This window comes from Pipistrellus kuhlii, unplaced genomic scaffold (assembly GCF_014108245.1).
Source record: "Pipistrellus kuhlii isolate mPipKuh1 unplaced genomic scaffold, mPipKuh1.p scaffold_m20_p_3, whole genome shotgun sequence".
NCBI lineage: Eukaryota > Metazoa > Chordata > Mammalia > Chiroptera > Vespertilionidae > Pipistrellus > Pipistrellus kuhlii.
Window position 1 is genome coordinate 173454235 of NW_023425529.1, and position 13518 is coordinate 173467752.

Here is a 13518-nt window from a genome sequence, read left to right on the forward strand (position 1 = left end):
TATTGAATACGATATCTTTCCCTGACCATTTTTGTTTTACTAAAAAGAAAAAAGTACTTTTTTCTTGGAAACAAAATGAATTAATTCAATAGTTGCTAAAATTTCACCTCATTTTAAAAAGCTACAAATCCACCAAATGAAAAGGCAAACACATTAGCTTTAATACAACCAGTATATAATAAAAATTAAAAGAGTTATTTTTGGGAAAGCTAAGGTAAATAGAAAAATTGATTAAAATAAGCTCACTAAAAGTCCTGTCATCAACATTTTTTATTTAGTTTAGTATGTGGCAGAATATAAATACATAACAATATGTCTTTCCTTATCACAGGTAGTCTTTTGTGTAAATAAAATTTGTATCTAACATTTTACATAACAAAAGAAACAAAAATCTGTAAACTATCAGAAAAGGAACAGGGATATAGGAAAATAATACATTTAATTAAAATACAGAGAACAGTTATAATGAAAATCCACCACTTTCCTTTCTAAGTTTGTTTTACAAAATAAAATCAACATGTATTATGCTGTGACCTGCTAAGAAGGCATAAACAGTGTGGCCCTTTCAAAAGACAGTGGTCAAAGACAAAGTATTATCTTGATGTCACAACTTGTTCTTAGTTTTTAACTGGAGTTGAGCTTCCTTTTGTAGTCTTCTTTAAGTGGTGATAGTTTGGCAAGATTTTCATTAGGAAATCCAGCTGTAGTGTCTGGGGCTGAAATGAAAAGATCATTAAGAACTAGCAGAAAGCAAAGTTACGAGTACAGATAGAAATGATGATCACTAGATTATGGAATTACAGATGATTCTCACTGATTTACTACTGCTTACCCCATTTTTAAGAAAATTTACAGTGAACATATATATTAAATTTGATTAGAAAAGCCAAATATCCTATATAATAAAGAGGTAATATGCAAATTGACCCTCACGCCCTCACAAGATGGCTGCCTACAACCACGCTGGCAGGGGGGTTAGTGAGGGATGACCAAATGACTGAACAAGCAGGCTGCGTGGGGTGACCAGGCCAGCAAAGGGAGGAAGTTGGGGTGACTACGCTGGCAGGGGGGGCAGTTAGGGATGACCAGGCCAGCAGAGGGGGACAGTTGGGGGCAACCAGGCTAGGTGCAGTTGGTGACTAGGCCATCAGGGGGGGCAGTTGCAGGCAATTAGGCCAGCAGGGAGGCAGTGAGGGGCAAGTAGGCCAGCGGGGAGGAGGGGGGCAATTGGGAGCAACCAGGCCAGCAGATGGGGGCAGTTGGGTGCGACAAGGCCGGCATGCAGTGGGGGCACTTAGGGACGACCAGGCAGGCAAGCAAGTGAGCAATTAGGAGCCAGCAGTTCAGGATTGTGAGAGGGATGTCCAAGAGGGATGTTGGCAGTCGGACATACCCTGAGAGGGTCCCAGATTGGAAAGGGTGTAGGCTGGGCTGAGGGGACCCCCCCCCCCACACGAATTTCATGCACTAGCCTCTAGTTTTATATATAAGAATATGTAAATGACTCAGTTTTCAACACTGCTTTTATAGATTTCACCCTGGCCTCTAAAATGTTAAAAAATTCCAGTTACAGAAGACAACATAAGTAAAATACCCAGAGTACACAGCTTTCCACAAGACCTACCTAGCACACACCTGCAATACTCATCTGATCTTCACTCTTCATATGCTAGCTTTGCTCAAGCTTCCCTGTTGTAAACCTCCCTAAGAGTAACTTTGAAAAATATTATTTTAGGTCCTTGCCCTAGACCAGTGGTCGGCAAACTGCGGCTCATGAGCCAAATTATTTCTGTAGACTGAAAAGGAAATAACCAATCCTGTATTTTTTCACTATCTTCCTACATAACAGCAAAAATGATTAAAGAGGGAGAAATGAAGCTGGAGCTGGAGTAATGTGCTCTTCCTTACTCTTGATTATTAGGAGGGGATAATTTCTCATAAGCCAGGAAATTATCCAAACACACCTGCATATTCACAAGCTGTATTTATTTTCAACCTCTGTTAGTAAACTAATCTTTGAGTTTTTAGCAAAGGCCAGCTTAGGGGTACCCTAATTAAGTTAATAACAATATACCTACTTATATAGTTTAACTTTAAAAAATGTGGCTCTCAAATGAAATTTCAATCATTGTACGGTTGATATTTGGCTCTGTTGACTAATGAGTTTGTTGACCACTCTCCTAGACACTCTGATTCACTGAGTCTGAGGAATCATTTTTCTTTTTTTCTTTTCTTTCCCCCCCCCCATTTTTTAAAATTCATTTATTATCTGTGTACATAATTTAACATTGTCCCCCCCCCTCCCATACATACTCCCCCTCCCCAGAGTTTTGTGTCCATTGGTTGTACTTATATGCATGTATACAAGATCTATTATCTCTCCCAGATCTCCCTACCCTACCTGCTGTAATTTGACAGTCTACTTGTTGCTTTATTGTCTTTATATCTATCTTTTGGTTCATCAGTTTATAATGTTCTTTATTAACCATAAATGAGTGAGATCATGTGGTGTTTCTCTTTCATTGACTGGCTTATTTCACTCAGCATGATGTTCTCCAATTCCATCTAGGTTGCTGCAAATGATGAGAATTCCTTCTTTTTTATGGCAGCATAGTATTCCATTGTGTAGATGTACCATAGTTTTTTGATCCAATCATCTGCTGACGGGCAACTAGGCTGTTTCCAAATTCTAGCTATTGTAGATTGTGCTGCTATGAACATAGGGGTCCATATATCCTTTCTGATTGGTGTTTCTAGTTTCTTGGGATATATTCCTAGGAGTGGAATTACTGGGTCAAATGGGAGTTCCATTTTTAGTTTTTTGAGGAAACTCCACACTGTTCACAGTGGTTGCACCAGTCTGCATTCCCACCAGCAGTGCATGAGGGTTCCTTTTTCTCTGCAACCTCGCCAACACTTGTCGTTTGTTGATTTGTTGATGTTGGCCATTTTGACAGGTGTGAGATGGTACCGCATTGTTGTTTTGATTTGCATCTCTCGGATAATTAGTGACTTTGAGCATGTTTTCATGTGCCTTTTGGCCTTCCTTCTGTCTTCTTTTGAGGTCCATTTCCCATTTTTTAATTGGATCATTCATTTTCCTTTTATTTAGTTGTATAAGCTGTTTGTAGATGTTGGAGATTAAACTTTTATCAGTGGTAACATTTGCAAATATGTTCGCCCACACAGTGGGCTTTCTTGTTGTTTTGTTGATGGTTTCTTTTGCTGTAAAAAAGCTTTTTATTTTGATGTAGTCCCATTTGTTTATTTTCTCTTTAGCTTCCATTGCCTTAGGGGCAGTATCAGTGAAGTTCTTTTGGCATATGTCTGAGATTTTGCTGCCTGTGGATAATTCTAGTATTTTTATGGTTTCCCGTCTGATGTTTAAGTCCTGTATCCATTTTGAGTTTATTTTTGTGTATGGTGTAAGTTGGTGATCTAGTTTCATTCTTTTGCATGTATCTGTCCATGAGGAATCATTTTTCAATGAGAACTTCTACATAATCTTTATGAAAAGTGTTGCATACCATTGTGTATTAAATATCAGCTATTCCTTCTCAATTCTAATCTCCCTTCCCCAGCTCCAGCTTCATTTCTCCCTCTTTAATCACTTTTGCTGTTATGTAGAAAGACAGTAAAAAATATGGGATTGTTTTTTTCCTTTTCAGTCGATAGAATACTTGATTCTAATAATAGCCCTATATAATAAAGAGCTAATATGCCAATTAGACTGGATGGCAGAACAACCTTCAGAATAACCAGTGGGTGGGGGTCCCGAGCCCCTTGCATGAATTTTGTACATTGGGCCTCTAGCAGTAATAATAAAAGGCAAACATTACAGAAATAGAATAACCCCAAAACACTAGAGTTTAAATTTCTGATAAAATATGGCTAAGAATCAGAGGCAAAGTAATAAATGTCTTGAAAAATATTTTCTTCTGGAGGAGTGGAAGGAGGTTGGGTAACTAAAAAAAGTATACGAGTGTGCCAACCAATGAGGTGCCAGATTCCGATCAGATGTCAAAAGGAAGTTCCAAATGCCCTTTCTTATTCATCTACTGCTCTCACAAGAAACTCCAAATACGTGCTCTTCGTTACTCTTGATTATTAGGAGGGGATAATTTCTCATAAGCCAGGAAATTATCCAAACACATCTGGATATTCACATGCTGTATTATTTTCAACCTCTGTTAGTAAACTAATTGATGAACCCCAGCTGACTGTCCAGTATAAATTCGGTAGAGTCACTCCTAACTCTTGAAGATTGATATTTTAGGAGGAATCAATACTTTTTAAGATTTTGTGATAAATCTTCAGTGAAAATACATAAGGAAATACATTTAGGAATAACATCTCTGAATTTTCTTTTCCTATAATCAAGTTTGTCATTGTCATATTGTGCATATTTCTTATATTAATTAAAGAGTGAATAATTCCACTGCAGATAAATTCTAATTTTAGGAATGTTTCTGTGATGTTTTATTGTAATCATGAGCTTTTTTTAAATAGTGGACTTGCTGCCCCATTAAAACAATTATGTGGTATTTTGGGGAAAATAGCAGCTAGAAAGAACTCTCTAGAAAGAGGTTATGGTACCTGCGGTCGCTCAGTCTGCACCCGACGAAGGCAATCTACACCATAGATCACTGTATTCTCAGGGATGACTTCAAATGTATTTAGGTTGCAACAAGCCCCAATAATGCAACCACTTGTCAATATTACGTTTCTGCCTACGTATGCTGCAGGGAAAACAAAGGAAGAATTACAATTAAGGCATCAACTGATTAGAACACTCTTATTTTCTATGATGATTTAGGTATAAAAATGCAAACTGGCTTAAGAAAAAAAATTTAAGAAAACACTTCATTTGAGAATTTGAGTAACACAGAGGCACGTACCAGACTAGTATTCAAAACCGAGCTCTGCTGCTGATTTACTGAGTGACCTTGGGCAGTCACTGTAAATTCTCTGAGCAAGTTTATCAATAAATGGAAACTTTTTCATTTTGTTGTAAGAAATAAAATGGGATAGTAAATGTATAGGGCTGAGCACAGGTTTGACACATAATAAGTATATAATAAATAGAAAATGACAATGACAATGGTAATAATAATTGGCAACCAAATTAAAATAAAACCACTAAGCCACCAAGACCGGTTTGGCTCAGTGGTAGAGCGTTAGTCTGCGGACTGAAAGGTCCCGGGTTCGATTCCGGTCAAGGGCATGTACATTGGTTGCAGGCACATCCCCGGTGGTGGGGTGTGCAAGAGGCAGCTGGTTGATGTTTCTCTCTCATCGACGTTTCTAGCTCTCCATCTCACTCCTTTCCTCTCTGTAAAAAATCAATAAAATATTTAAAAAACAAAACAAAACAAAACAAAAATACTAAGCCGAAACCGGTTTGGCTCAGTGGTAGAGCGTCGGTCTGACTGAAGGGTCCCAGGTTCGATTCCGGTCAAGGGCATGTACATTGGTTGCGGGCACATCCCCGGTGGGGGGTGTGCAGGAGGCAGCTGGTCGATGTTTCTCTCTCATCGACTTTTCTTGCTCTCTCTCTCTCTCCTTCCTCTCTGTAAAAAGTCAATAAAATATATTAAAAAATAATAAAATAAAATAAAGCCACTAAGTGGAATCAGAAAATTCTAATTTCATTATTTAAAAAGAAAAGCATTTTATTTCATGCCAATGAGAACCAAGGAAGATAAAGCATTATCCTAAAGAAGTCTCATTGTGCAGAGTCTTTCTGGACCTTCATGGGACAAGTTCTTGGAGCTACTTCCCAGTCGTGGTTGGTGGCTTTCCATGAACTCCTGCCTGGCCCCATTTATGATATGTAGCTTAGATCTGTTCCTGATTGGCTAGGGTAGTAGACCTGAAATTAAAAAAAGCAATGGCCTGGCTGGAGTGGCTCAGGAGGTCACAGTTCAATTCCCAGTCAGGGCACATGCCCGAGTTTCAGGCTCAGTCCCCAGTGTGGGGCATGCAGAAGGCAGCCAATCAGTGACTCTATTGCATCACTGATGTTTCTATCTCTCTTTACCTCTCCCTCTCTCTCTGAAATCAATAAAAAAAAAAAATATATATATATATATATATTTTAATTAAATAAAGCAAATGGCTAGACAAACTGAGTTTTTAAAAATATTTTATTGATTTTTTACAGAGAGGAAGGGAGAGGGACAGAGAGAAACATCGATGAAAGAGAATCATTGATCAGCTGCCTCTTGCATAACCCCCACTGGGGATGTGCCCGCAACCAAGGTACGTGCCCTTGACTGGAGTCGAACCTGGGATCTTTCAGTCTGCAGGCCAATGCTCTATCCACTGAGCCAAATCGGTTTGGGTGACAAACTGGTTTTTAACAATTCTACAATAACATTAATCCACTAAATTATCATTGACATTAGTGCATTATTTAGTAGAAATCTTTTCCCAAACTTTCATTTACACTTTCCATAAATTTCAGTTCTGATTTAAATATACACAACTGAATTTTTAATTTAATGTATTAAATTCATTACTGGATTGGAATCCTTACAGGCAAAGAACGGAATTATCTCACAGCTATTTTAGTCCACTCCCACGCATACCACTTTGCCATAGTTTGTAGAGGTAAACCTTGAACATATTGCAGGTTTGGTTCCAGACTACCACAATAAAGCAAATACTGCAATAAAACGAGTCACAAAAATTTTGACTTTCTAGTGCATATAAAAGTTATGTTTATACTACACAGTAGTCTACTAAGTGTACAACAGCATTATGTCTAAAGAAAAAATGTGCACACCTTAATTAAAAAAATACTTTATTGCTAACCATTATCTGAGCCTTTAGCAAGCTGTAATCTTTTTGTTGGTAGAGGGTCTTGCCTGGATGTTGATTAAAACCCATTATCTGGAAAGCATACTAAAGTGAGGTATGCCTTTACTTAGGTTGCATTCCAGATACCATAAAGAGAAAGGAGGAAATCACTTTTCACAATAAAACTGCCAACATAGCTTACCTTTTGATTCAATAACATTATTATCTCCCATTTTCATGGCTTGGGAATCTGTAAGCCAGAGTTAAGTGAATATTAAATATGTTCCTTCTCCCCCTAATTCACTATGACCTTTTCCTGCCTGGGGCAGAGGACAGGTGTGGGAAGGGCCATGCAAGCTCAGCCTGGCCAAAATTTCTTGCTCAGGGGTGACTGAAAGTAACGTTTTAATCTTTCGATGTAAATATCTCTAAGAATAAATAAATAGCTTCTATGTCTTTTAAAGAAATGAGCACCTCATGCCCCAATTCTAAGAGTAACATACTTCCATAATTGTTTTTAAAAAGTTAAATACCTATCACTCAATAACTTAGTGATTACACTGTTGATGGTTTGATATAACTTTATATAATTATGTATATTTCCCTTTATATAACTGGGAATCAAACTACAAAATCAAGCTGTATGAACTTTTGCAGCTCACTTTATTTGGTCCCTTTAAATTTATGAGCATTATTACATACCATTAAAATTGTTAAAAACATAATTTTAAATGGCCGCTTAATGGTCACAATAGTCCATTTTATGTTTTACATAAATGTTTTGCTATTGTTAAACATTTAGCTTTTTCTCCTCCCAAGTATTTTCCGTTATAAAATAATATTTTTCTGACAACATAAAAAAAAAATCTTTACCATCTTTTTTTAATACAAAAAAATCAAGCACTCAGGGGGAAAAACAATGAAATATTTTCATCCTCATCCACCATTTCCTTGCTTCAGACGATGTACTATCACCCTAAAGCTATATAGGAAGTCAAATGGAAGCAATCGTGGTTCTTCCGTCAGGACAGAAGCTAGTTTTACTGTTTCTGTGTCTATTGTCACTTAGTCATTGCTACCTGTCAACAGGTTACAAGAACAAGATGGTGCCTTCAAAATGCTAAGCTAAAGGTGTGTTTGTGTGTGTACACCTGTGTGCAAGCACATCTGAAAATGGCATTCTTTCTTTACTCTCCTGGGTCATTCAGTAGAAGAGGGGGAATCATTTTTCTGATACACTGCAACTGTATCTTCTCAAAGAACTGGAAAGTGAATCCCTAAAAATGTAATTAATACATACATAATAAATATATTTGATCAATAAACTATGACAATTTCTACAAAGTCTTAGGAATTAAAAAGCAGCCAGGAATGGTTTGTCCTAAATTGTTGTAAAGGATACAACAGCCAACTTCAAACACGTTGTTGGTGCCAATGATCATAGGTTTGGGTTCCACATCTTCAGTGTCAGGGGTGATATTATCAGGGTAACTATAAAAAGAAGAGACAAATCATCAACTCAGTAATGGAATATGTATAATAATTCTCCAATTTTAGAATTTGGGTTCATTCTCTCAATTTTACCTTATCAAGCTTAAAATAAGTAACTTCTTAATCCAAGTGAATTATTTATTCCTTATACTTGATTCGGAGTTAAAAAATAAGTACTGAAATGTACAGAAGTCACAGGAAGAGAGCCTTCCTTTTATTTTTTACACTCAAAGCTCAGAGGGTCTTCTCCAAGACAAGGTAAGAAAGATACTGGCTATGACTTTTAGCTTGTTGAATTGGAATCAAAATCATGCCTAAGTTGAACATTTTCCATTCTTAATACTCATTCGTAAACAGATATTCACGTAAAATGATTGTTTTATGCTGTCAGGTGGTTAGCTGAAATACTGAACATAAATGTTTGTGGTCTAAGCCCTGGTAACCTGGATGGCTCAATTGGCGTCGTCTGGATTCACCAAGGTTTTGGGTTCAGTCTTGGGTCAGGGTCCCTGTGTGTGTATGCACGCACAATTTGTGCTCTAAGAGAAGGAAGTCATTTTAAAATGGTTTATCCCCGACAGCTGAGTTACTGCAGAATATAGCTATTATTAATAAGACTCATGATAAAGGTGCCCAGATATATTTTAAAAAGAAATTGCTTAATATAGTAAGAAACTCCCAAATCCTAAGTAAGCTTTAAGACCTCCCGTCCAAAAGAAATCTCTTTATCAGTTAAATATTTTCCCAAGGTCTTTGTTAAAAATTCCACACATTATTGCTATATAATATATACCTAATAGGTATAAGCTTGAATTTCCTGCTGACATGCTTAAGAAATTTTCATAGGTATTACACTCTAGCTCGCTAAGATCATGCACATGTTCTAATGTTTTATTATTTTTTAATCTTTAAAAATCACCTTTAGGACCCCAACTTTTTCAAATATAAATAAAACCCCTTCAAAGAATATGAAGATAACATTTGAGCTAGAACCAAGAAATCCAACCAAAAGACGCTCATCGTGGGGGTCGGCATAGCACTTGGGACATTGGAGGTTCCTGGGAAATGTTTGCTTACGGAGTAGAGGAGGTAGTGGTATGTGAGGGGAAGATTATCGGATTGAGAGTCTAGTCTGCCGCCACCCACCAAGGAGCTGCCTCACTTGGGACCAGTCTCTTCACTCACCTGGTCTTTCCTTTCCTCATTTACTAATCCCTTCTGTGCAAATGATCCTTAATGCTTCTCTAGTTCTAACACCATGGGCTTTCCAGAAGTCAGGTATGAAAGGTTCCTGCAGGTAGGTGAAGTTAATAAAAACACTATCTGTGGCACTTCGTTCAGAGCATGTGCAGGGGTCTTACTCACGCATTTATGATCAGCGCCTGTTCTTCTATCAGGTTACCTTCACCAATCACTATGGGTCCGGCCTCCGCAATGATTCGTGCTTTAGGGTGGATCACTGTCCTGGGTCCTGTGAAAAGGATGGTGGGAAGAGATGATCAGGGGAGCCTCTGCTTCAAACAGCACAGGAGGTGACTGAGGTGGGGGGGGGGGGTGGAGGGAGGCGGTGGGGAGGAACATTTTCTAAAGTATGTGCCAGGCACCACACAAGGCACTCTGCGAATGTTATCTCCTCGGCTGTTATCATGAGCATTTGGTGCCAAATCTCAAACCAAGGTGAGTGGAGACAGCCCAGGCGTTGGAGCCAGACAGCCCTGGCTCGCCCTCTATGTTGAAGGCCCTGTTATCTCGGCGGCGAAAGGGAGGTGGTGAAAATACCAGGCTTGCTGTTTGTTGTAAGGATTCGATGAGATAATATTTGTAGAGCCGGCCTTCTGACACATAGTTGGCAATAAAAGTTAATTCTCTTCCTTCCTTTCCTTCGCAAAGGTGAACCACCTAACACTTCCTTATGCTAGTGTACTACAGGGTCAGTCTGTCTGTTAAATGATTAAAGAGGGAACAGGGGTGGGATGGGAGTCAGAAAATACGGAAACTAACCTTAGCTTTGTTACTTTGCCGCTATCCCTATACAAGTTTACCCATGGGGAGGAAGCAGAGCTTCTGTTGTCTGGTCTAGGACGTGACCTTTAACCAGTAAAAGGTTGAAGGGAGCCGGTGGAAGGAGCCGAATGGGATTTCTGGAGGCCTGTACTCTGATGCCGGGAGACCTGAGGCAGTGACTCCCAGCTCAGGCGGCAGGAAAGGGCTCTCACACGTCACCTTCCCCACAGGCTCTGGAATGCCACCACACCCCTCTCCCGGCTCCCACCCACCCACAGGGCCCCCAAGCCGGTGATAACGAAACCCCTGAGGAGAAAACAACCTCATTTTAGCCTCGCCCTCCAACACCCACTCTGCCCATCCCAATTCCAAAGCTATTTTCATTGGTAAACCGGCAGGAAGTAACGGATAAAAGAGAGAGGCAGAGTGTTGGCAGAAAGTGGGGAGGGAGACACTGGCCATGAAATCCAGTTGTATAAATTGCTAATTTATTCAGTAATCGTGATCTGCTTGTGACAGGCAAGATTCGGTGCTGTATGTTATGCGGAAACAAAAGGGACATTTTGTTTTTGCCCTCTGAGCCTGTCATCTTAAAAACCGGGAGCGCTTCACACACTCACTCACAAGTGTACTAGAATGAATGAGGTGCCCAAAGCCTCGAGGGCAGCTTATTTTTTCCCTGACAACGAGGAGCTGGAGATTGACAAAGGGGTGGGGGGAGCTACCACAGGATGCACAGTCAAAGCACACTCGGTCTGGTAAGATATAACAAGAGAGCAGCTTTGCTCTTTCTGTCACTCTGTCATGGGAGAAAAATGTGGCTTGTCTCTTCCCGTTGCTAGCGGGAGTGGGGTTCTCGGGGTTCCACTGGAATAATCATATCCAGAGGCCCCCTCAGGAGGAGATATCGTAGAGAGCTTTATTTCCACGGAGTTACACCTGTGCGTTTCCAGAGTTCCATTTCCCTTAATCCAGTCCTGGGAGATGTGCAGCTGAGGATTTAGTAGAGCTAAAACCACAGCCAGCTCTGGCCAGTATGATTCAGTGGTTAGAGTGTCAGCCTGGGCACCAAAGGGTCATGGGTTCAATTCCCCGACAAGGGCACATGAATGGGCTGCAGGTTCGATCCCCAGCCCTGCACCAGGTGTGTGTGGGAGGCAACCAATCGGTGTGTCTCTCTCACATCGATGTTTCTTTCTCTCTCTCTCTCTCTCTCTCTCTCTCTCTCTCTCTCTCTCTCTCTCTCTCCCTCCCTCCCTCCCTCTCTCTCCCCGCCCCCCAGCCCTGGACCGGGTGTGTGTGGGAGGCAACCAATCGATGTTTCTCTCTCTCTCCTCCCTGCCCTCTCTTCCTCCCTTTCACTCTCCCTAAAAATTAATGGGAAAATATCCTTGGGTAAGGATTAAAAAATAATAATAAACCAGAGCCAGCGTCCAGAGTTTTCTTTCTATAGTGGAACTGGGTCCAGTTTAACATCAGACTAGTTACAGTCCGTTAGTCCATTGTGTGTGGGTCCTCATGGCTGTGCGAAAGCAGGAGCAAAAGAGCCCCACCAGCACTGAGTAAGGCGAGTCCCAAGAGAGCCAAGAGCACAAGGCAGTGAACTCCTTTTTCACGGAATTAAGTATCCCAACTCTTCACACACTTGCTGTGACCACGCCCATTCTGGCCAATGACCTCTGTTCCCAGATGTGACTGACACGGCACCTTCCTTGTCACCCCAACTTTACTGGGCATGTGTCTTTCTCCCCTTTGCCCAGTCCCAATGGTTTGCAGGGAACAATCCTATAATGTCTGGCCTTCCCTTTGCTTCGTTCCTGTTATTAATAACCAGCTAATTACAATAGAATCAACCCCGGGTCCCCAAACCTTCAGCTGCTGAAGTAAATTCCCCAATTCAGGACAGATTTCAGGATAGAAGATGGCGTGTCTTTGGTCCTTGGGAAGCTTCTCAACTTGACCATGATTGTGAACACCTTAGTCTTTTTTGTTGTTGTTAAAAAATACACACAATTTGGTTACGGGTTTGATCCTTTGGGGCATGTATGGGAGGTAGTTGATTTATGTTTCTCTCACTTTCTCTCTAAAATCAACAACAAAAAATATACATTCTTGAGTGAAGATTAAAAGAAAATACACCCAATTTATTAAAGGAATACATGCTCATTACAAAACAATTCAAACAAAGCAAAGAGTGCAAAGATCCTCTCATGCTAATCCCATGCCCTAGATGTAACTATTTTTAGGTAAAAGTCCGAGGTATATTCCAGACTTAAGTGCTATTGTATATATAATAATAGCACTTATATAGCCATATCTCATTAGACAGGCAAAAAGTAAATTCAACTGGAAGGAGAAAAAAATATGGATTACAAGCACAGATTAAAAAAAAAAAAAAAAAAAGGGATAGTGCCTATTCTATAATTTGCTTTTTTTCACTTAATAAGTCATGGTCATTTCCCATAAAAGTACACCCAAGTAGATATTATTTTTAATGGCTAAATAGTATTTCACATCATGTGAATATGCCATAATTTACTTAACCAATTCCTTCATAATGGGCATTTAGATGTTATCACTCTGGATGAAGTGTGAAACCATGTTGAAGCAAACACTGGGTCTCTTCCAGCTGTCTGAACCAATTTCAGCATGTAGTTTGCACAATCCTAGATTTACATTTTACTTCAAAATGCTCTATGGTAAAGGGACACAACCTATTTTGAGTTTCTTTTGTAATGAAAGCCCCAGCCAGCACCCCAACCCGTGTCTAGAAAGTCTAGACTCTAGCCTCATCTATGTGCTTCATCTTTCAAAAGCCAGTTTTCCCATCTACAAAAAGATGAGATCAATAACCACATAATGGGGTGAATTACAGGAAATAATGTTTGAAAGGGAGATCATGGGGTCTGGTCCATAGTTCTTAAAAAAACAGAGGCCCATTCCTATCTGACACTGAGAGCTAGCAAATCGCTTTATCATGGTCAGCAAAGTAACTCCTGGTCAGGGACACAGAAGAAAAGGGTCATCAGGATACTACATCCTTTTAACCAGGAGAGAGATTTCTGCCCCTTATTTTAAGGTAGTAAAACGAGTCTTACGGGTATCTTTTACACTAGTATTAAAAATTGTGAACAGGAGGAGGAGATCATCAAGACTGTGATAAAAAGCAGATCCTTTGCCATTGTGAGATAAGTAGCCGGAAACACTGGATATTCAGCTGGT

General features: G+C 39.8%; 1 protein-coding gene across 1 annotated transcript in view; it reads right to left on the reverse strand.

Moving 5' to 3' along the window:
• DCTN6 (dynactin subunit 6) overlaps nt 1-13518 on the reverse strand; it is a 24568-nt gene continuing 11050 nt past the window's right edge. Inside the window, exons 3-7 of the mRNA XM_036458305.2 lie at nt 9658-9763; nt 8204-8292; nt 7004-7051; nt 4597-4739; nt 1-716 (exon numbers count right to left, since the gene is read on the reverse strand). Coding sequence (XP_036314198.1) covers nt 618-716; nt 4597-4739; nt 7004-7051; nt 8204-8292; nt 9658-9763 — 485 coding nt within the window. The 3' untranslated portion in view covers nt 1-617. The remainder of the gene's footprint in view (nt 717-4596; nt 4740-7003; nt 7052-8203; nt 8293-9657; nt 9764-13518) is intronic.